We start from the raw sequence: 24,142 nt of genomic DNA, 5'->3' as shown, positions 1-24,142 counted from the left end.
ACAAGGCTGGGCTGGGGTTTAGTTGCTATTACTACCCATTCCTGGTCTCGTGGAATTTTGGTTACAAAGTTGGGCAGTTTCTATTCCATAGTAATGAGACTGCCTGGGCTTAACCTGGGGCTTCACAACTGCACAGTTCAGTGACTTCTGACCAGCTAGAGGACCGCAGGAGTCTACACACACGACAGGAATGAAAATGGGGTTATTAGACGAAGCACTTTAGATGCTTTCTGCAAAGCTCCTCACAACGCTACACTCCAAACCTCATCATAATCAGGTGTTGACTTTTCTCCAGCCTGCTCGCGAGTCCATAGGAAAATGTCCATGACTCGCGGTCTTTCCCGTTCCTAAAAGCAAGTGCTTCCAAGTTGGTTTCTGAGTCATGTATATCTACTTAACTTGAAGCGATTGGATATTTAGTCCATCTTTGGACATGTAAGCCCCATCATTTGAGTCGATACGCACTGCCGCTAATGTGCATTCTGTTGATTCTTAATATCTGCCATACACACGTGCAGAACTGAATCCCATAAGCCCAGAGTCCACACATTCCTACCAAAAGGAAGTCGGAGGAAGGAAAGAGCAGCAGGGCCTCTGAAAGAGAAAATTGTCTTATCCCTCACCCGTGTCAGAATGTAGGAGTGTTTACAAAATGCTCATTAAAAGAAAAAGGGGCTGCAAGATAAAAATGAAATCTGGTGTACAAGTTTACACTGGGCAGATAAGGAAAGGCTAGGCCCTATAGGGGATTTTGCTGTCCAATTACTGCAACCTGACTTTTGGCGGGGGGGGGGGGGGGGGGGGGGTGGGGAGTGGTGGGGGGAGGGGAAGAGAGAGGAAGAGTTTCCATACTTGTGTCGTGTCCAGTGACACAAGACATTTACACTCCGCAAGATAAAACTGCCACTTAGAGCCCAGGGGAGTTAAGCCTTGCTAGGTTGGCCTGGGGAGCTGAGCAGAGTCATGGGTTCTCTGGTCCTGCAGCTGAGCGCTGTCCTCTGCCTGGTGGCTCACTCCGTTTCTGGCAGCCCCATCATGGGCCTTGAGCAGTCACCCCTGGAAGAAGACATGCCTTTCTTCGATGATCTCTTCACAGAGCAAGACGGTATTGACTTTAACACACTGCTGCAGAGCATGAAGGACGAATTTCTCAAGACACTGAACCTGTCGGACATTCCCCTGCAGGACACGGCCAGAGTGGATCCGCCAGAGTACATGCTGGAACTCTACAACAAATTCGCCACTGACCGGACCTCCATGCCGTCAGCCAACATCATCCGGAGCTTCAAGAATGAAGGTAGGCTGGCTTGCGTTTTCACCTATGAGACTATGGCTTTGCTTTTTCTCAGGAAGAAATAAGTAAACTTCCATGGGGGATGATGTGGGAGAGGATGAATTCATGGGAATTCATGGCTCAGACACAGTGCATCAGCTGACCCTCACGGTCCACCTAGAACTCCAGAAATGCTATAAAATATCTACTTAGGAAAACCCACAGAATGCCCATCATTCTGGCATCATAATGGGTTCTTGATAGAGTTTTAATCTGGACATCAGGTATCAAGGTAACATAAATGTTGATCTGTTGCTCTATCTTGTCAGTCACTTTCTAGACAGGACTTGATTTTCTATCTGGGGTTGATAAAAATTTGTCAACTTTTCCTGAGATCAAAAATGGTGAAAACAACGAAAAGGAATTAGAAATTTGAAATTTGTGGTTCATTCAAACTCTGGGTGATTTCCAATTGTGACATCATTTAAGCAATGTCCTGATAGAAAGGGGCTGTATTTGGGAGATTCTTCTAATGCCTTGTTGTGTTTAATGAGCCATAATAAGACCCCCAGGAAGTGTACAGGACCCAGCTAACAGTCCAGCTTATTGTGACTGTGTCTTCATGAAGAGCGATATACAAATTTCAAATTGTTATTCGGTCCCCTCAGATCTTTAAATGAGTCAGCGAGCCAATCCTATGTTTAAATGGCACTAGTAGGGAAAAAAAACATGAAATTATGGTACAGACTGTGGATACAGAGAAACTGGGTCTTTATTATTTACCAATTGTGCTTTTATAGACACTGGGCTCCTAAAAACGAGGTCTGATCAATATTTGCCAGAAGCTCTCGGAAGCAGAAGGCAGGCTCACATGCAGCGCAGGACTGCTGAGAGCTAGCTGCCTTGGGGAGTTGTGACTAACTAGTCTAGGAGATGGGAGCCCCACCTTCCTCCTGTAACACAGAAGCTGCATGGCTTCTGAACAGATGAGCGACTCGCAGGCAGCAAGAGGTAAGAGAGGACTCGTCATTAGGAAGTGCTGGACAAGCCATGATGACTCTTAATGAATTACTTAATCTTGGCTCTGGAGTAAACACTGAGTGGGTATTCCCCAGACACCAAGATAGCATTTGCTCTTAAAATTCAACTCATCACCACCATTTCTATTTAGTAACATATTTCTGGTGGAAACTGCAAGCTGAGATTCCAGGTTCCTTTGGAGGCAAGTCTAGGAGGAAAAGAGCAACCACCTGAAGGAGCCTGCCTCAGCTTTCTTCTCTGAGCCATGATCTAGCTCAGGCATGGTGGGAATGCAGTCTAACTCAGGCACAGGGGGAATACGGTCTAGCTCAGGCACAGGGGGAATGCAGTCTAACTCAGGCACAGGGGGAATACAGTCTAGCTCAGGCACAGGGGGAATGTGGTCTAACTTAGGCACAGGGGGAATACAGTCTAACTCAGACACAGGGAGAATGCAGTCTAGCTCAGGCACAGGGGGAATGGGGTCTAGCTCAGGCACAGGGGGAATGGAGTCTAGCTCAGGCACAGGGGGAATGGGATCTAGCTCAGGCACAGGGGGAGTAGGGTCTAGCTCAGGCACAGGGGGAATACAGTCTAGCTCAGACACAGGGGGAATACAGTCTAGCTCAGACACAGGGAGAATGCATTCTAGCACAGACACAGGGGGAATACAGTCTAGCTCAGGCACAGGGGGAATGTGGTCTAGCTCAGGCACAGGGGGAATGTGGTCTAGCTCAGGCACAGGAGGAATGTGGTTGGTCTAGCTGAAGCTTGATGGGAATGCATTATTCCACTTTTATTTCTTGCTTCTCTCATGGAAGAGCAGGTGATAAAGGGGAGGATGTGAGCAAGCTTACCATTACTGGAGATCCATGGGGAGGATCAGACTTGGGGACACCCAACCATCCACCCCTTGCACCTCTGTCAGCCTAGAAGAAGACTGGTACAGCAGAAGACAGGTGTCCCTTCACCAGGCTCTCCCTGCTGGCTGCTGTCATCCATCTACACACCTTTTGTGTTTGCTGAATGACATGCCCTGGGAGGTAAAGACCAAGAAAGATTCCAAATCTAGGTCATCTTTGAACTAGTGTCACGTGCAAGATGGAAAATGTGGCTTCAGTTCTTAGCTTGGCTTCATCCTCCATATTGTCTAGGAAGTCAGATCTATACATGGTGGTTTGATTTCTTCTGGTGCAAAACTAGTGTTGGATCCATGTGTGCATTGTGGGTGCCACGATTTGCAGAGTAACTGGCATGTGGAATCTGTCAGGGACTTAGTTCTCTTGCTCTGAAATGTGACTCTTCCTGCAAAAAATTGTGGGTGGTTTTATTTAGTTAAGCGTTGGTTGTGTGTGTGTGTGTGTGTGTGTGTGTGTGTGTGTGTGTGTGTGTGTGTGTGTGTATGCGCATTGTTTTGTCTTGTTTTAAGCTGGCCTTGAACTCACCAGTAGCCCAGGCTGGCCTTGAAATAATCATATTCAAATTTTAAAAATTGTGAACTATTGCGTTCTTTTGAGACAGTATTTTACTATGTAGCCCAGGTTGGCTCTCGATCCTCCTATCTCAACCCCTTGAATGTGAGTTTATTTTTGCAAAGCACATCTTCATTGAAGTATAGTTAATATATAGGAATCTGCATGTATTTAAGGTGTATAACGTAAGTGTTTACATTTGTAAACATCCACTGAAGTCCCTGCCAAGATGTCAAGACAGTGAGCATGAACATCCCCCGAAGCTTCCTCCATTCCAGAGCACATTTTCTTTGTACTTCTCTCAGGAGGGACAAGGACCCTGCTCTCCCATTTTTGGTCTTCTGTGACAGCAAGTGCACAGGTGACTCCTAGTGGGATAAACTTTCAGAGAGAGACCTGAAGGCACCAAGGCCTCAAGAGGGAGGCCAGAGATGGAGCCGTGGCAGTGAGGCAAGAGGCCTTTCTTGCTAAGAGTCAGAAGAACATCCTCAAAGGTACAGAGGGCTGTAGTTCTCGTTTTTTGGTTTATTTTTCAAATAGGATGAAATAGTCATTCCATTGGTCAGTAAATATCCATTGAGCAACTGCAGCATTCTGTGTACTGAGGAGAACGGACAGGAGCCAAGGCTTGATCAGGATGTTAAGCCCTGGTTACAGTTGCTCTGGCCACACCAGTGACTTCAGGGCCATCCCATAAGTCAGTGTCCCCACTGTCACTGTGAAGAAATTTTTAGTTAGCACCCAGAGGAAGCTGTGAAACATGTGAAATATCTATGTGCTTTATTTGTGTAAATTTAAAAAGCTCACACAACTATCAGCTTAAGGGCAAACCTTTAAGCCTTTTGAGAGTAAGTATAAAGCCATCAGCTAAGGAAGGATGCTGAGTATAATGTGGATCAGAGAATGCACTGAGATCATGAGCTAGGTATGCAGTTGGGGAAAGGTTGCCAAGGACAATAGAGGACCCTCGGTTGCAGGTCCCTGGTATCTTGATGTCACAGTCCTTGGATACTCTGGTGTCAAATGCCTCAGTCCTTGTAGAGACAAGCTACCTGAGGTAAGTACACAGGAGCTCTGGGTTCTCTGAAAAATTCTCACATTAAAAGATAATATCAGGCATGGTATGGTAACACATGCTTGCGAAGTGTCACAGGAAACAAAGTTCGAGACCAGTCTGCTGTACACATGGTTTACAGGCCAGCGACCTGGTTAAAAAAAAAATTAGTATGAAAGCATTTGGAGACATGCTTCTGGTACTAAAGGACCTTTAACGAGCTATTTCATATAGCTCTTGGGTGGTGTGTGTGTGTGTGTGTCCAACTCCATGCTGGCTGTTAGTGAATACCAGTAAGGCAATCCATCTACCCCTGAGACACATCTTCTCTCACTCACTCAGGGAGGACTACTCACTCCAGACCAGTTTGACAAGACCTTGCTCAACTTTGTCACATTGGGACGGGGTCAGCAAACTTCCTCTGTAAAGGCCAGATAGTCCATAGCTAACTCCGCCTCTGCAGGGCAAAATTAGCCGGAGATGGTACAGCAATACCCAAGCAGGGCTGTGCTCTGGTGAAACTTTATTTTCAACAGCATGTTAAACCCCAGTTTGGCCTGTGGGTTTAACGACCCCTGGTTTATGGAGATCTTCCATGAAGACCAGTGGCCAACCAACCATATGGAGATCACCACCCATTACAAACAAGCTTTGAAGTCTTTAGTCATGAGCTAGTTCAAAACAATCTCCACGATCCGTTTCATGGCTCATTACTGGTTGTTTGGACAGAGGGCTTGTCTGCAGCTCCTAGATTCCTTCCAGTTCTGTCCCCGTGAGACAGCTCAGGGTGGGCAAGGTTTCTTTCATCTTACTACAGAAATAAGTACCTGCTTTATTATGCAACATGCTTAGCAAGTCTGTTTTCTCATAAATATCTTCCTTTTTTTAGATCTGTTTTCTCAACCCGTCAGTTTTAATGGGCTCCGGAAATACCCTCTCCTCTTCAATGTGTCCATCCCTCACCATGAAGAGGTCATCATGGCTGAACTCAGGTTGTACACACTGGTGCAAAGAGATCGTATGATGTATGACGGTGTGGACCGTAAGATTACCATTTTTGAAGTGCTAGAGAGTGTCGAGGGCGCCGAGGACGAAAGGAGCATGCTGGTCTTAGTGTCAACAGAGATCTATGGAACCAACAGTGAGTGGGAGACATTTGATGTCACGGATGCCACCAGGCGTTGGCAGAAGTCAGGCCCAGCGACACATCAGCTAGAGATCCACATCGAGAGCACACAGAACCAAGCTGAGGACACCGGAAGGGGGCAACTGGAGATAGACATCAGTGCCCAGAATAAGCACGACCCTCTGCTTGTCGTGTTCTCTGATGACCAAAGCAATGACAAGGAGCAGAAAGAGGAACTCAACGAAATGATCACTCATGAGCAGGATCTGGACCTGGACACCAACGGTTTTTCCAGTGGGCCTGACGAAGAGGCCTTGTTGCAGATGAGGTCTAACATGATCGACGACTCTACCGCTCGAATCAGAAGGAACGCCAAGGGCAACTACTGCAAGAAGACCCCACTCTACATCGACTTCAAGGAGATTGGCTGGGACTCCTGGATCATCGCGCCACCTGGGTACGAAGCCTATGAATGCCGCGGTGTCTGCAACTACCCTCTGGCAGAGCACCTCACACCCACAAAACATGCTATTATTCAGGCCTTAGTCCATCTCAAGAATTCCCAGAAAGCTTCCAAAGCCTGCTGTGTGCCCACGAAGCTGGATCCCATCTCCATCCTCTATTTAGATAAAGGTGTTGTTACCTACAAGTTTAAATATGAAGGAATGGCCGTGTCTGAATGTGGCTGCAGATAGGAGAGGAGTCCCATGGCTTATTTAATAACTGCAAATGTGTATATTTTGTGTTCTATTTAATGAGACTATTTAATGAAGGTGTACAGACAATAGAGGTTGCCATCTTAGGGAAGTGGACAGGTCACATGTGCTGTAGAAAATGTGTATTTTGCTATACAATCCGGTCCCTTCCACTCATCTTGTTTGGACTCTCATTTCCCAGTGATACATCTCTAACAACAAAATGCAGGCCTGTACCACTTATCCTCTGTGTCAGCTTGGAAAGAGCAGCCCCTAAAGGGAAAGAGTGTCAACACACAGATATTTGTGCATGTTTGTGCAAGTGCACATGAACTTATAAAATTCTTTTTGTCCAAAAGAGGCAGACTATGCTCATACATGTGAGTGGCTTCCTCCAGAGTGTCTGTATTATAGGATTTGGAATTTAGGGTGAGAAAGTTCATATCGGGAGTTTAACCACCTAGAGAAGCATATTTTCCAGATCTTCTGGGAATGTGAATGTAGTTCTTTTCAGTTGTATCTGCCATGTCTCAGAGCAGCAGGCTCGATGAGCAGGCTGCTGACTCAAGAGGTGGGTGGGGTTGTCAGATACACGAAACAAATGGCCTTGACAGGCAAGAGATGCACTTGCAAAGACCAGGCCCCTGGGCCATGTACTCCGGAGGACAGTTGCCTGGTCAAGAAAGATGCGGGTGGGGGCCTTCAGGACTGACTCCCCCTCAGTTCACAGGAGGCAAGGCCACAAGTGCCGGCCTTTTCTGCTGTCGAGGGCCATGGAGGTGGTGGAGGGGGAGAGGAGGAAGGGCGCAGGTGGTGTCCTCAGGTGTGATGGTAAAAATCGCCACCATTCTAATGGGATAATTAAATCTTTTTGGACAAAATAAAGTGATCCAAGACTAAGAGGACTATCAGAATAGAGCTATTTGATGGACTCTACTGAAAACAGTCTTCATTTTATGACCCCCCAATCTTTCATCTTCTCTTATTTACCTTTCTGCCCATCATGCCTCTGGTTTGGTTGTCTTTCTTTCCCGTTCTTTACCCATGACATGAGCTGGGAGGAGGCACCTGAAAGCATTTTCACTCAGTGTGAAATCAGTTAGTGGTTTGACTTGTAGACTTATTCTGGAAATGGAACTTGATTTGATTTTAGCTATATCCTTTACTCTATGTTTTTCATGAGGAATACAGAATAGAAGACTAGAGTCCAGGTGAATACATTCAAACCCATGAATTAGTAGATGCTTGAGCTGGCGACTCAAATGTTGAGCTTAAACTTTGAAATCAGCCTTGATCTTGGAAGGGACCCTATAGCATGCCCATTCTCCCCACTCCCCTCTCCTTCCAGTTGGAAATTATTCTCCATCATCAGGTGGGTTATAAGGACACTGAGACCCTAGCCTTACAGCTTCCTATTAGGGTTCTAGACTCTGTACAGGAGGATCTAGAGCAGGCAGGTCCTAAGTCACCCCAGCATCAGCAGACAGGTGACACAGTGATTCACATGAGAAGCAGGAATGTGGCTTCCAGTACATTGCCCAAACCCTACCCTCTTGGTACTATATATTAATTTGGGGCTAGCTATCAGCTTCCTTTCCATAAACTTCTTAGGGTTATACATTCAGATTGTTCTGTCAAGGAAAGACATTTTCTGAATTTGAACTTCAACTCCAAATAGCCAGTTGGTCAAAATGGAAATCTCAGAGAAGTTGTTGCCCTAGAAGAGGAATATTTTGACTATAAGTGGGAACACGGTGAGGGACATTGTCTTGGCTGAGATGGAGATTCAACTCTTTATAACACCATGTGTTTGAGCACATGCATAAATCTGTGTAGATATAGCTGCCATTGGATAGCCACAGCAGCATCCCCCGAGGAAATGGTACAGCCTTCATAATCTATGGTACACCACACATACTCATACTCCATGGTACTGCTGGTCCTTCTTTCTCAAGGACACTATCATAGACATATAACAAACTCTCAGCTTGGCAGGAATAGTTTCTTCTAAATTCTAGTCATGGCTCCACAACCAGCCCAGGGCAGAGAGCAGCCCAGCTTTGTAATTTCAATAGTTTAGATGTGTCGTGTGATGCCGAATGACTTGCAAACTCCAGGGAAACATGACAGCCAGATCTGTGGAACTGCATGCTCTCTGGCTCAGAACACCACTGACATTGACATCTGATACTGGAGGGGTCAGCTCTTGTACCCCACCGTGCCCGCGGCTGCTGGCCCAGCCAGCTCTTGGAGAGACTTTGCTGAGCTCTGGAAGGGAGGTGACCGTTGAGGCTGTCTACATATCCCACACACTGCTCCATTTCCTACGGTGCAAACGTAAGCTGCATTTTTCATGATGGTCTTCTTGTACAAAGGTGTGCAGATAGTCACGTATTGGATATTCAAGCGTTGCTGTTTTCATGATTGTTGTGAATTTTGCTGCCTTATCAAAAAGTGAAATGACAAAAGCCATAAATAGACGCATTCTTCTCCCTTCTCCCAGCCACTGCCTGCAGCCTGTTTCCTTCGCTGTCTTAACCTGAAGCCACAGAATGGGTAGATAAAACTTAGTGATGCATTTCTGTGATGACAAATTTTCCACTGCGGCCAGCCCATACCAATCTTGCTTTATTTTTATTTCTTATGCTTTGATGGCAAAAGCTGATAAACCTAACAACTCTTGAGGGAAACTCTAGCAGGGGACTGGACAGCTCACCACCAGCATGGTTATGTAAAAGTTTCTAGGCTTCTTACTATTTATTGATTAATCTATTTATTTTTGTAATATAGTGTAGAATATTAAATATTTTATTTTTATGTGTGTGACTCCCTCTTGAATAGAATAGCCTTCTCTGCAGTCCATAGTGCACCCTTCCCAGGAGTGTAGCTTGACTGGATTGTACACATATATGTCTGCCTCTGCTTTTTACATCAAACTGGTATTTAAGGGATCCGGCCATGGCTTTGTGTGTTTGTGTCTTGTGGGCAAACTGTGAGCCCTTCCCTGTATCTGCTGACTTGTAAATAGCGGAGTTGAAACTGAAACACAGATGTTTCTGAACGTGTTTGGTCAATAAATGATATGCCACCCCCTAAGTCAACCTGGTCACTTCATCATGAGAGAGAAACATGGTCAGCCATAAGTGAATGATTACTACTCCGTTAATGGAAGTGGCATTTAATTGAACCTCCCCCCAAATGGGGCCTTTTTTTTTTTCTGAAAATATCCATTGCCTCCCTGATCTGCCAACTTAGACACACAATTGTACCAAAAAAAAGTCAAGGATATTAATGTAGCGATTCCTCAGAAGTTGATCTTCCAGCACCCTGCCCTTTTCTAGTGTGAAACTGTTAGTCTGGGAATTTAATGATGAAATACTTTTAAAAATGATTACTAGGGTTTTATCATCTTTTTTATAATTTATATTCTTTCAGTGACAGATATGTTCATATGAAGGAATTTACATCTCGATTTTTACCAAATTTATAAAGTGTAGCAGTGTTTAGGCAAAATATTTTGTTATTTATTTGCGGTGCTGTGTAGATCCACTTCGGAGTGAGCCCCACTCCGGCCCCCTTAACTCTCCGCAGTTCTGTAAGTCCATGTGCGGTGGGAAAGGAACATGGATTTTCTGTGTGTATTTTTGATTTCAGAGGGAGAGCTAACCCTGTACCACGCCAGCACAAAAAGGATGTTTCCACACACGGAAACAACCCACGGAGAATGATCATTCGTGGTAATCAGTTCATTTCTGTCACACGTGCGCACTGGTGTTTGTGAGCTACTGGCCGAAATGCGGCGTGGGGATTGACAGGCTCCGAGGCATCCAGGAAATTAGTTGATACCTGGACACGCCGAATCAGCTAAGCACAGTCATTTCTTCGGAAAAGCAAGTTCATCATTCTTGTCCAGATCTACTGCAAGTTAAACCAAATGGAAGATGGAGATAAATATTTCACACTCTGTTCATTAAACAAATGTGTACATCAGAGCCATCTTGTTAAATAAAGTGGAAAAATTATTTTGACAATACTCTTTGGCAGTTTATTTTTTTAAAAATTTGATCTCTCCCTCTTTTCTACACTCCTCTTTTTATGTTTCCACATAGCAGTATATCCAGATGTAACAGAACTTCTTGCTTAATTAGTAGAAAATGGTTGGAAGAGACAATAAGCTGCCCCGAGCTTCTGCTTTTCAACAGTCTTCTCATCCTATATGATTCTTGTAAACTCCAGGAATACTAGCAACAGATGAGGAAAATGAACTGGCCCCTCTTTGCTAGTATCTGGAAAGTGATTCTTTGAATCCTGATTGTATTATATCAAAGAGCAATTAATTTGCAAAATATTCAGGTTAAATTTGATTGACCTTTCATTACTGAATGTCACATGATCTCAAATTTAAAAGGGGATCTTTAAAGCTACTCTCTAGATAGACCTCAAAATACACCTGTATTCTCTGCAAATATTAGTTATAAGACAGGGGTGTCCTGCCTTCCTAGGGGACTCTACTGCTGTTCTGTGCTCAGTTTAACACATACTTTGGGTCACTATGTGTGAAAGTCTCTAGAGAAGCACAAAGGATCTTTAGGGTCCCAGGAAATACCCAGCGAGTATCTGAGTGTGTGAGATGTGCGGCTCCCTCCTCTGCATGGGAGTATGAGGAAGGAAGCATGGTGCATGATCTGGAAGGAAATTCATTCTCCAGGCAGCATGCAGGGCTTGAAGGGCAGGGAGACAGCCTATGGAAGAATGCAGTTCCTCCTGGAAGACCTTCTTCTGCCTCTCTCGAGTGGACCCGAGCATCCTGGCTGGCAGGATCCATCTGGCATGTGTGACAAGGGGCACAGCCCTTATCCTTGGATGAGCACTGACAAGGTGAGGCAGAGTTCAGTCCAGAGGGGAAGAGAGCAGAGCCCTTCTCAAGGACTTGGGTCCAGCCAGGACTAAAGGGGATAGGGAAGCCATTCTCATGACAAGGCTTTGAATTCTTTAGCAGCCTATCCATTCTTCTGTAAATAATTCCATTTATAGATGCTGCTAATGGTGTGGGGCCTGGAGCTTTTCTCCACATGTGGTCTGACCTGGGCAAGGCCGCTCTGATTGGCTACTTAATTCTGGATGTCTTTTTTTTTTTTTTTTTTTTTTTTAAACTGAGGCAACTGGGATGCACTGGGCAGAACAGAGGGGCACATAATTTTAGGAGGTAGCTTATAACAAAGTGTGAGAAAACTATATTCAGAGCTCATATAAATACATATGTATATACATATATATTTAATACTGTGCTAAAATTCTAAGAATGAACTTGTGTGAACTGATCTTTCTGGTGTTGAGAGAATAAGATGTGAGACCCCAGCATGTGACTCTGTCACATGGACAAGAGCCCACGTGACTCTGTCACATGGACAAGAGCCCACTTTTGCACAGAAGTGTCTCTCTGTAAATAAGGGGGATATTTGGAGGCGAGAGCTTGTTAACTTGGCAGTTATAAATGGATTATGGGATTATCGCAGACTCTCTCCCCACAACCGTCAGCATAAAGAAATGGCTCCTGCCTTCTCTGCTCTTCCTCAGTCTGTCCCCACGGACCTCAAGTGTCTATCTCATCCACCCTGAGAAAGCTGGGAAATGCATGGCTACACAATCCATTTTTACTTTGAAATTAGATTCTTAGAGTTTGATTCTTAGAGTTCAGCCCACTTAGCTGAAGTTAAGATTTTCTGATAAGAGGTTGTCACACCAAGACTTGGCAGAGAATTTCACAGCAGAATGCCCGATGATTTCCTTGATGGCCCGGGAATGTTTTCAGCAAGTCTAACTTCTAATTGTATTGGTGCCTAAATGTATAGCAGCCTGATTAATTATGAGGAAATTTTAGAGGACCCATGTGAAGACCATTCTGCAAAACAGGCAGTTCTGTTGAAAGACAAAAGTAAAAAGAAAAAGGCAAACCGAGACTGAGGAACCGTGAGAGGTTAAAAGAGATTCAAGCGCTCTGGCAGCACCCCTGTGTGCTGTGGGAGTGGAACCGAGAACTTTCTGAAGGGGCAGAGAGGACATTTTGTTGTCCGTAGCTCTCTGCTACTTGGGGGCTTGTTGGACTTTATCAAATGACACCCTCTCAAATGGACGCTTATCTTTACAAATCTGTAAGGCGATTGCGCTTTCTCCGAAGTGGTGAGGGGCTGTGCAGGAGGCGGGACCAGGCTTCCTTTGTTTTCTGTGATGTGTACACGGGTCTCTGTATACACAGAGATGTGCATGGTGTATACACACGGGATCTCTGCCCTGTGGGCAAACTCAGCAGAAGGACGGGACAGGAGAAGTGCTCTTCAGTGTGGAAAACCTGATGTCTAAAAACGAACCACAAGACATTTTCCTGAAATAGCCAAGTTCAACCTTCTGTTCCCCGAAAGGAAGCATTGCTTTTCAGGCAAGAGACCATCTGTCCCAAGTGTTTAGAGAACACTCTCCAATGCCTGGGAATCTAAACTTCCTTACACCCGGTTCAATGTTTGATAAGGAAAGGGCGCTAACAGGATGGGAACTGAGTTACTATATTAAGAAATCCAGGCGGAACAGAAACCAGCCCCCGAAGTTATTTTGTTTATGCTCCATCTGTTTTAATTAACATAATATTTACATGAGACCGGCTTCTGTTATGTTTTTTGCTGCAACCGTCATATGTTTTCTTCTTTCCTTCTCTCTTTTTTGAAGTTTTTGCAAAAATACGATTGCAAAAGCATTGTGAGATTTGGACACGGACTCAAAGCAGAACACTTTAGCTGCCAGGGCCCTTTCTTGACGCACAGTGAGGTCAGATATTAGCTCCACAAGCTGGCTAGTGAAACTTCAACCTAAGATAAATAATACAATTTTACTATAAACATTTCTCAAATATTGTACAAGGCGTACTTATTCTAAAAGTTTTCAGTGTTTACCTCAAGTTCAGATTTAATTGCACATTTTTATTTGTGGAATCTGGCAGCCTGTACATGATGGCTCAGAAGGTTACAGGAATGGAAAGAGGTATGCCTGTGCATTCCTGAAGGGGCTGTTCAGAGGACCCACAACCAGGGCTCACGGCTGAAGAACGGCTTTGAGATTTGACCACAGAACCTGCTCAATCACAACACTACAAGACATAGGAATTCCTATTACCTTGTCAGGTCATTTCATATCATTGGTCCAAACCTCTGTGTCCTTAGTGAATTCTTTGGAAACTTGCAGACCCGTGACCTGAGGGCTGGTTGTTGACCCCTGCAATGTCCAGCCCAGATTCTTGTGTACTGATGTCCAAATCTTGCCTCTAGGAGTGTCTCATTATTGCTACCATTGCAGTGTGACAAAGCCACACCCAGGAAGCTCTTTAGATGATGACTATTTCTTCTGATCATAAATCAGATTCAGTTTTGAGGGGACCTCTCTGAGATGTCTTTGGTCTGATGGTGGCAGGGATATCATCAAGGCAAAGGCACCTGACAGAGATCCTTATAGGTCTTCATTTTCTCTCTATGTGTTCTCCCCACAAGGCCACCTTGGGGCAGCCAAAAAGGTCCCAGAGTGTATATTCTGCCTCAAAAGTACAGTGTCCCCTTTCAACATCCCTTTGGGCAATGTGAGTCACTAAGCCAATTCAGACCCAAGGGAGAGATGGCAACTCTGCCTCCTGCTGACAGGCATATTGACAAATTCTCAATGAATGCATCAGGCACACGGGTCATGTGTGAATTCCTTGCTATGACTGAGCTTAAAGAGTGACCTAAGGTCCCTCCATTTTCCCACCAGTCCAGGTCACAGACCTCTTCTGACCCCAGATTTCCCGGTTGGGGCTTCAACTTAAATCCTTCATGTGTCTTCTGTTTTCAAGCACAAGGGACACATGCCAGGACCTCTCCCTTGAAGAATCAACTCTCACTACCTTTGAACTGAGGGGCAGCTGCCCATCCCCCACTCAGCTCCGCTTTAACTGTCAGCTAAGTAAATTAAGATGCGTCAGCTGTGAATTAACAGTCACTAAAATCAACTTTTATAGAATATTTGTAGACGTGGAAAATATTTTCTAATAGCATAACAGTTTTCCTTAAGTCAAATCCTTTTTAGTTTTTAAATACTTGGTAACCCAATATATCTTAAAAGTACATTCAAGCCAGAGATATAGACCTTTTCAGCCCCCCTGCTTTTTGTATATTTGAAATCCATAGTTATCATTCCTCCTTTTGGAACTACACAACAACAACAACAACAATAATAATAAACACAACTCATCTGAAGTTACCTTACCAATCAGTAGAGGTATCCCCATTTTAACACTAGAATTCTCGGCATCTGATATGAGGACTCAGTGTCATGCAAACAGGATGTTTCAGTGAAATTTTGTCCTGACATCTTCTGGATACATTATTTTTTTGATGAGGCATACAACAAAGAACTCCAGATTCTACATACCGCATTTCGCATTTTCCCAAACTTTCATGAAGGTGCTTGAACAAATGCCAGGTATTAACAAATGAATCCAGCCAAATATTGTTCTGTTTTAAGTAGGAGCCACGTGGCGTACATGAATGCCACCTGCCTGAGGAGTTGCAAAGAGAAAAGCAAAGTGCCTCTGAGACAGCCCAGGGCGTGGTGTTGAAAACTCTGTGCAGAGGAAGCAAAGACTGAAGGCTGTGTGTCCCCCAGGACGTACAGTAACCAAGTCCCATGATCTGTCACCTTTGGTTTGTTGTGGCTCACCATGGCAACTTCTTATCTCTGAGAGATGTTTTTGGATCCAGAGCTGACACTTGAGGAAGTGGCTCTACTTGACTAGCTTGACAATTGGGACCAGCAATGGAGTAACGGATCTCTGTAGGGCAGATACGGTGGGTGCACTATAACCAGTGTTTCCAAGGCCATGAAGTGATACCAAAACAAGGCATAGATGGAAATCTGATTACTCCAAAGTCCCAACATTACCAATTAGATGAAATTAATCAGCCACCTACAGTTGCAGGTAATCTGCTACCTGCAGTCGACATGAATGCATCAAAATTCTCACTTTGGAGATTACACAGAATCTTAAAATTAGTGGTTGGAGGGTGGAGCTAGATGCCACCAGCTAACTCCTGCTCCCCAGTGATTCAGTCTGACACAAGGTCTGCTGTGGACTATTACTTTAACTAGGCAAAGATGTGTTGCATTTGGTTATACTGCATTTGTTTAATTACGTTACGATGTGCTGCTGTTTCACCTTGCCTGCCTACGGCATCTGGTTGGTCAAATAAAAAGCCGACTGGCCAATAGCTAGATGGTAGAGGGATAGGCAGGGCTGGCAGGCAGACAGAATAAGTAGGAAGAGAGAAGAGAATGAGAAAAGAGAAGAGAATGAGGGAGAAAGAGAGGGAGATGCCCAGGGCCAGCCAGCCAGGCAGCCACCAGCCAGGCAGACATGGAGTAAGACATACAGAATGAAAGAAAGGTAAAAAGCCCCAGGGCAAAATGTAGATGAAGAGAAATGGGTTAAATTAAGTTATAAAAACTAGTGGGACAAGCATAAGCTAAGGCCAAGCACTCCTAACTAATAAGTCTCCATGTCATGATTTGGGAGCTGGTCAGTGGCCCAAGAGAAAGCTGGCTACAGAGGTCCTCATGCCGAGCTGGACCCTTCTCCGCTGCTCTGAGACTGCACGGCTGTCTTCCTGCCATCAATTAAGCTCTTGCCTCTTCTTAGGCCATCAAAGGATCCAGGGCTCCATGGACTGTCAGAACGGGCAACCCCAGGAGCCAGGCAGACAGCAGAGGCGAGGAAGCCTGTGGCTGTGGGGCCTGGACAGCATGGGTGCATTGGCAACTCAGTCAATGCCAAGATCTAAAGTAGAAACAGAAGGTTTAAAAGTTGAGACTGTTCAATCGCATTCCAGAAAGTAGAACTCTGCAATGGACAAGAGAGCACATCTGAGAGCTGAGTTTGAATTTCAAGTCTTCCTTTCCATCCTGGTCTGGGGCAGGCCCTGGGAGAGCCCCTCCCTCCTGACTTACTACAGCTGTTCACACTCACCTCTTCGTTTTGATGCTATATATCAAACTGCATGGTTCCTTCTTTCTCCGGCTTTTAAACTATGATAAAGCACACTTGAATGAATTTGCTATGCTAATCATTTGTAGGTGTGCAGCCAAGGATGTTAAATACAATCATAATGAGAAACTATCCCCACTGTCCTCAATCACTTTACTTATCTAGTGAAACAGAGATTATAGACCCATTAGATGATATCTCTTCGGTTTCTGCTTCACCCCATCCCTGTAGGCCACCATTCTACTTCCTGACACTGAAGTTTAACTATTCTGATGTGTGTGTGTGTGCATAGGAGTGTGTGTGTGTGTGTGTGTGTGTGTGTGTGTGTGTGTGTGTGTGCTTGCATGTGGAGGCCAAAGATAGAGGTTGAGTGTCTCCCCTTGATTGTGCTCTACCTTTATTACTTGAGACAGGTCACTCACCGCACCAGAATATTATTAACTTGGATGAGCTGGCTTCTGGGATCTGCCTGCTTCCTCTCTTCTCCCTGAGTGCAGGGGTTACAGACATGTGGGGTGTGGGGATTCGAACTCAGAACCTCGTGCTTGCACAGCAGGGACTTTACTGATAGAACCATCTCTCCGACTCTGTTTAGACTGCACTAAGTGCTTCATATAAATGTAACCACACAGGGTTTCACATCTGGTAATGTCTTCAGAGTTCACCCATTTAGTCCCCCACATGTCAGAATTCAATCCTTTTCAAGGCTAAATAGCATTTATGTAGTTGTAAGTTTTCTCAGGTCCCACCTGGCCCTGCAGTCCTGCGTTCCTCTGGTTCCGCCCAGCCCCAGGGTTCCTCAGCTACTTATAAAATAATCATACAGAGGCTTAATATTAATTACCAATTGTATGGCCTATGGCAGGCTTCTTGCTAGCTAGCTCTTATAACTTAGCCCATTTGCAGTAATCTATAAGTCGCCACATGGCCGTAGCATCACCTGTCTGCTGGCATCTTGCTGCTTCTTCGGCAACAGCTGGCATCTCTTCTGCCTCTGCCTTTCTTCTCCTCTCCCTGTTTTGGATTTCTCACCTGCCTCTAAGCTGCCTTGCCATAGGACTAAACAGCTTTATATATAGTCAGTGGGAGCAACACATATTCACAGCATATAGAAAGACAACGCACAGCACATTTATATACTTCACTCTCTACCATCCATTCATCTCCTGTTGGGCACTTGGGTTACTTCCATATTTCAGTTGTTATAAGTCATGGTGCTATAAACATGGTGCTACAAGTATTTCTTTAAGACCCTGCTTCCAGTTCTTTTGAATATATATCCAGAAGGGAATTAATGGATCACATAGCAATTTTATTTTCAGTGTTTTGAAGAGCTGTTGCTGTGAAGAGACCACAGCATGACCAAGGCAACTCTTATAAAGGAGAACATTTAACTGGGGCTGGCTTACAGTTCAGAGGTTTAGTCCATTATCATCATGGCAGGAAGCATGGTGGCACACAGGCAGACATGGTGCTGGACAAGTAACTGAGAGGTCTACATCTAAAATGGCAGGCAGCAGGAAGAGAAAGAGACACTGGGCCTGGCTTGAACATCTGAAACCTCAAAGCCCATCCCCAGTGACACGCTTCCTCCAACAAGGCCACACCCACTCCAACAAGGTCACATCTAACAGTGCCACTCCCTATGGGCTGTGGGGGCTGTTTTCATTCAAGCCACTACAAGCTGTAATGGCATCTGTATGTTTTTCATTTTCATCAACAGTGCCCAAGAGTCTCTCTGCAAACTCCTGCCAACACTTCTTATTTTATTTCATTTTTAAAAACATAATAACCCTAGTAAATGTGAAGTAAATTCTTACTGTTTTGATAGTATTTCTTTTAGTTTCATTCACTTTCTTGCAAACAGTGTAACTTCATTCTTCTCTGAAGCTGAATGTCTTAGTTAGCATTACTATTGCTGGGATGAAACACCATGACCAAGACAACTTGGAGAGGAAAGGGTTTATTTCAGCTTAGCTTCCCCATGACAGTCCATCACTGAAGGAAGTCAGGACAGGAACTCAAACAGGCCAGGAACTTGGAGGCAGGAGCTGATGCAGAGGCCATGGAGGGGAGCTGCTTACTGACTTGCTTCCCATGGCTTGCCCAGAACCACTTACCCAAGGATGGCATCACCCACAAAATGGGCTGGGCCCTCCCCCATCAATCACTAATTAAGAAAATGCCTTGCAGCCAGATCTTATGGAGGTCTTTTCTCAATTGAAGTTCCCTCCCTTCAGATGGCTCTAGCTTGTGTCAAGTTGACCTAAGACTAGCCAGCACACTGAGGAAACACATCTGTCTGTTGATTTATGTAGGTGATCTGCTGTGGCGTCGGTGAACATGTACACACACATACACACACACACACACACACACACACACACACACACACACACACACACACACACGACTGTTGTGGTTCATTCCTGTTTGATTCTTAGCTGACAATCAGGCATTGAGTGGATTTTGCCTGACACCCCCACCCCACTCTAGGCATTTTGTCTGGGCTTCACATCGATGTACGGCCAACAGCGTCCTTGAAGGCCCTCATGAGCCTGCCGAGAACCTGGATCCTTGTACTGTTCCTACCTCTAACACAAGCAGGGCTTCCTTTCGCCAGGCATACCACTTCCATGGGTTTTCAGCTAGTTTGTGTGCTGGAATTATCTGAGGAAGAATTTTCTTTTTTCTTTTTTACTTCCTCCTTTTTTGTTGTTGTTTGTTTTGTTTTTGTTTTTGTTTTTTGAGACAGGGTTTCTCTGTGTAGTTTTGGTGCCTGTCCTGAATCTTGCTCTGTAGACCAGGCTAGCCTTGAACTCACAGAGATCCACCTGGCTCTGCCTCCCGAGTGCTGGGATTAAAGGTGTGCACCACCACTGCCCGACCCTTCTTTTCTCTTTTCAATTTTTTTATTTTTTAAAATTAAAATGCTACGACATCATCTCCCCGATCCCTCCTCCCTCTAACACTTCTGTCTTCCCCTCGTTTGACTCTGAGGGAGAATGTTCCAAGTAGATTCCTGGACACACAAGGAAAATCACTCTTAATCAAGGACACAAGATACAGGGCAGAAAGTTCTTAAGCACTTTCTTCTTGGGGTTCTTATAACCCTTTAAAAATCCAATTACTCATCTGAAAGAGTTCACATTTATGAGGATTATTTCCTTTGACATTTATTATGTTAAGAGCTGAAACTTTCAAAATGTACTTGTTAATCCATATTAACAAATTAATTGCACATACATATAAGTAATTCAGTTTGGAAACATAAAATATGCAAAACAAAGTCGCTATAAAGACAAGATTGGCCTTGCTTCACAATTTTGCAAATCTTGTAGACGTCTGGCTGGGAGGCAGCTCCACTTTCCTGTCTGCTGTAGCTGCCAACACGCTGCAGCCAGTTATTTGAACCCAGTATAGGAAGAGAGTTTGGCTTCATATGAATTTGCAGTTGACAAAGGTAAATAAATATTTTTAGTGGCCTGCTTAGTTAATTAACTTTTTCTCCTTCAATGATAAAATGAACCTTAGTGAATGACAGCTCTTCAGATGCTGGCCGCAGGTGGAATGTTAAAATGCCAGTGTGTTGCTGGCATTTGTTACACTAAGACCCTTTCATCTTGCACCATTTTACTCAGGTGTGAATCCAAAATAGCAAATATCTGACACTTGCAAAATGGTCTGCTTATAGGCAGTCTAAATATTGACACATTTGATTATGCTATCATCACATGTCATGTGACACCTGGAACATTCCACTGTGGATTCTGTGAGAGAATGAAAATCATAAAAGCAAATCATGTCCTAGCATTGAAACGGAATTATATGTGAATCCATGGACCTGCCCACACAACAAAAGCGCCCTTTCTTGGTGAGAGACGGTCAGTGCAGCTGCAGGCTGCACTCTGCTAAGCTAAGTAGGCCCTGCAGAGACGCTGCAGTTTCTGTAGTTAGGTGGCCAACCCTTAAGTGGAAGTTTTAAACTTGAATCTGTGTTCACCTACAGGAACAAGGTTGGCACTTGAGACAGACAAAGATGTCATAAGGAACAGTCCCTCAGGTTGTCAGTCTTCTTTGACAAATAACACTCACCCATGGGACTCATCCCAGAGCCCTCGAGGGAAACCTTGCAGGGTGATATCGTCTTTCCCTGTGACCTGGCAGATACACGTTTATGTTACTGCATACTTCTAAAGCCAAATGCCATTAAAATTGGGAAAACGACAATTTCTCACACAGTAGAGCTTATTTTGAGTTTCTTCTGTTTTCTCTGTGTGTTTATCTGTTTAGGTGTTGTTGGGATCCCTAAATATATTTGATGTGGAAAAAACATTTGTGACCTCATGGGAAGCAGCAAAATCAGAAGAGCTAGAAGTGGAGTTGAGAAGGGAACTGAGAGGAGAAAGCCCTCGAGAGTCCCCTGGCCACTGTTTTACAAACAGTGAAACTTTTAGTGACATCATTTTGCCCAAAGCCTTGCAAAGCTCATCTTGCTGTAGGGCTGGGGAGGAAGAGTGAGAATCCTCACTGATCCCAAGCTTCAGGAAGCATACAGATGGCCGGCCACACTGCCTCGGCTCACTCTGCCCTGCCTCCTGTTCTGAGGTCCGAAGCTGAACAAAGGGACCTAGCTGTTCTACTTGTCAAAAGAAAACAAGTGTCAGCCTCCTGGGCAATTGTGAGGATTAATGGTGATAATCCTCAATGGAAGTGTGTGCCAGTAGCAAGAGGCCACAAGAGCCAGCTCACAGCATCTCGGAGGCTCTGGCTGCCTCCAATTTATGCCCACCTTTCCCTGTGACACGTTTTTATTCTTTTCCTCCCAGGAAAGGGCTTAGTTGGAAGCTGATGTATCATACATTTATTTATCTGTTTTTGACAAGGTCTCATGTAGACCAGGCTGACCTCAAACTCACTATATAGCTGAAGATGACTTTGAACTTCTGAACTCTGGCCTGCATCTCCCAAATGCTGAGATAATAAGCATGTGGCACCACATCTGCTACATGCAGCGTTGAGGCTGGAACCCGGGAATTCACGCATGCTAGGCAAGCGTTCTACCCAACTGAGCTAGTGATATCCCCAACTTGATTGTTGGTTTTAATGGGATGAGCTTAGTCAGACAAAGTTGGGGGGTTCAGCAGAATTCTCGGGGAGCTCCTTCTGGACACTTCCAATGACATCAATGGCATTTTCCAGCTCCTCAGAGCAGGCACCCTGGAGGGGAGGGATTGGTCTGAAATGGAATCCTTTGGCAGTGAAAGTCCCATAAAAAGAGACCCAAGTGAAATTTCTGCTATTTTTATCTTTCCAGTGACGGCTGAGCCACTTCTTGTCACTCTCTGTCCCCATGCATCATGATGTGAACAGCTACTGTCTGTAGCATGTTCCTGTCACCACAATGTTTGTGTCAAACATATGAAGCCAAGAAACCACAGAGTCCTGCTAACCCATGAGTCAATTAGATCTTTTTTTAAATTTATTTTATAATTAATTTAATTTTACATATCAGTCATGGATTCCCCTGTCCTCCCTCCTCCCACCCTCCAGCCTTCCCCCCCAGTACATCCCCATTCCCACCTCCTCCAAGGCAAGGTCTCCCCTGGGGATTCAGCTCAGCCTGGTAGATTCAGTTGAGGCAGGTCCAGTCCCCTCCTCCCTACACCCAGGCTGAGCAAAATGTCTCAGCAAAATGTCCCTAGGTTCTAAAAAGCCAGCTTATGCACTAAGAACAGGTCCCAGTCCCACTGCCTGGGGGCCTCCTAAATAGTTCAAGCCAATCAACTGTCTCACTTATCCAGAGGGCCTGATCCAGTTCCACGAGGGCTCCTCAGCTATTGGTTCATAGTTCATGTGTTTCCACCAGTTTGGCTATTTGTCCCTGTGTTTTTTCCATTCATGGTCTCAGAAAGACACAGGGATCGCCCAAGGACAGAGAAATGGATGGGATCTACATGAGCAAACTGGATGTGAGGGGGGGAGGTAATGGAGGGCAAGGGTTGGGGGAAAGAGAACTTAGGGGAGCGGGAGGTCCCAGCTGGATCAGGAACAGAGTGGGAGAACAAGGAAAGAGATACCATGATAAATGAAGACCCCATGGGAATAGGAAGAAGTAGAGTGCTAGAGAGGTTCCCAGAAATCCACAAACATGCCTCCACAATAGACTACTGGCAATGGTCGAGAGAAAGCCCAAGCTGACATACTCTAGTGATCAGATGGCCAAACACCCTAACTGTCATGATAGAACTCTCATCCATTAACTGATGGAAGCAGATGCAGAGATCCTTGGCCAAGACCCAGGTGGAGCTCCAGGAGTCCAATTGGCAAGAGAGAGAGGAGGGATTATGTGACCAGTTAGATCTTTGTAGCTGAAGTTTTCCTGGTCCTGCCTGGCCCATGGTCAGGACAAATCTCTCTCACCCACCAGTCCTGCAGCCGCTCAGACCCAATCACACACACACAGACTTATATTACTTATAAACTGTATGGCTGTGGCAGGCTTCTTGTTAACTAGTTTTTATATCTTAAATTAACCCAGTTCTGTAAATTTATATCTTGCCATGTGGCTTGTGGCTTACCAGTATCTTACCGGTTGTTTGTCATGGTGGCAGCTGGCAGCATCTCCCTGCCTCAGCCTTCCACTTCCCAGAATTCTCCTCTCTCCTTGTCCCACCTATACTTCCTGCCTGGCTACTGGCCAATCAGCACTTTTTTTTTTTTTTTGAGACAGGGTTTCTCTGTGTAGCTTTGCGCCTTTCCTGGAACTCACTCTGTAGCCCAGGCTGGCCTTGAACTCACAGAGATCCGCCTGCCTCTGCCTACCAAGTACTGGGATTAAAGGTGTGCGCCACCGTCGCCCGGCCAATCAGCACTTTATTTCTCAATCAGCATCCACAGCAGATCTTTCCTCCCCATTGTTTGCTGGCTATCTTGGTCTCAGCGATGCAAAAGCAGCTAATATCCCTGACCGACCCCCAGGTCAGCATTAGACAAAACACGGGCGTGGCTCTCAGAGGAGCAATGTTGCCCCTAAAGCCACTGCTTCCTTCTCATCCTCCAGAAAGCAAGTTTCACTCAGAGTCCCATTCTGCCCCTCGTAGACCCGCCCCTTTTGGTGTCCAGAGACACTTCACTTTCAAACACCGAAGGAAGGAAAGTCTCACCGGAAAACCCTTCTGTTTATTTCCAGTGTCCATTGTGTTTTGAAATTGGGCGAGTGAGGAAGTTACGTCCCCTGGTCCTCTCTCTGAGGCATGACTCTTTCCCTTCCCTACTGTAGGAATTCCAGACCTGTGCAATCTTTTCTGTTTCCACAGGGACAGACTCTCTGAACCCCCAGGCCAGGCCAAATCTGCAGGTACATATTCCTCTGCACCTGCCACACTCTGTCTTCCCAAATACACACTAAGTTTCCTTCCTGACTAATGTTCCTGTGGCAT

At 45.1% G+C, this 24,142-nt stretch overlaps 1 protein-coding gene and 1 long non-coding RNA gene across 4 annotated transcripts; one reads left to right on the top strand and one right to left on the bottom strand.

The window, feature by feature from the left end:
* The first annotated feature begins 882 nt into the window (after positions 1-882).
* Bmp10 (bone morphogenetic protein 10) lies at positions 883-10,673 on the top strand. The gene is made up of 2 exons (XM_006984570.4): positions 883-1,297; positions 5,709-10,673. The coding sequence occupies exons 1-2, from the start codon at positions 964-966 to the stop codon at positions 6,638-6,640; spliced, it is 1,266 nt and encodes a 421-aa protein (XP_006984632.1). The 5' UTR covers positions 883-963; the 3' UTR covers positions 6,641-10,673.
* A 2,568-nt stretch (positions 10,674-13,241) lies between these two features.
* On the bottom strand, positions 13,242-23,350 carry LOC121828330 (uncharacterized). Of its 3 annotated transcripts, XR_013049961.1 has the most exons (4): positions 23,293-23,350; positions 16,683-16,741; positions 14,922-16,493; positions 13,242-13,500 (listed from the first exon to the last, which is right to left on the bottom strand). It is a non-coding gene; the product is annotated as an uncharacterized LOC121828330 (long non-coding RNA). The 3 variants fall into 3 exon arrangements; XR_013049960.1 differs by lacking the exon at positions 16,683-16,741; XR_013049959.1 differs by lacking the exons at positions 16,683-16,741; positions 23,293-23,350 and having other exon boundaries at positions 14,922-16,556.
* Between the last annotated feature and the right edge of the window lie 792 nt (positions 23,351-24,142).

Source organism: Peromyscus maniculatus, chromosome 3 (genome assembly GCF_049852395.1).
Source record: "Peromyscus maniculatus bairdii isolate BWxNUB_F1_BW_parent chromosome 3, HU_Pman_BW_mat_3.1, whole genome shotgun sequence".
Classification (NCBI taxonomy): Eukaryota; Metazoa; Chordata; class Mammalia; order Rodentia; family Cricetidae; genus Peromyscus; species Peromyscus maniculatus.
The sequence above is the reverse complement of the archived record's forward strand: the minus strand, read 5'-3'. Positions and strand labels throughout refer to the sequence as shown.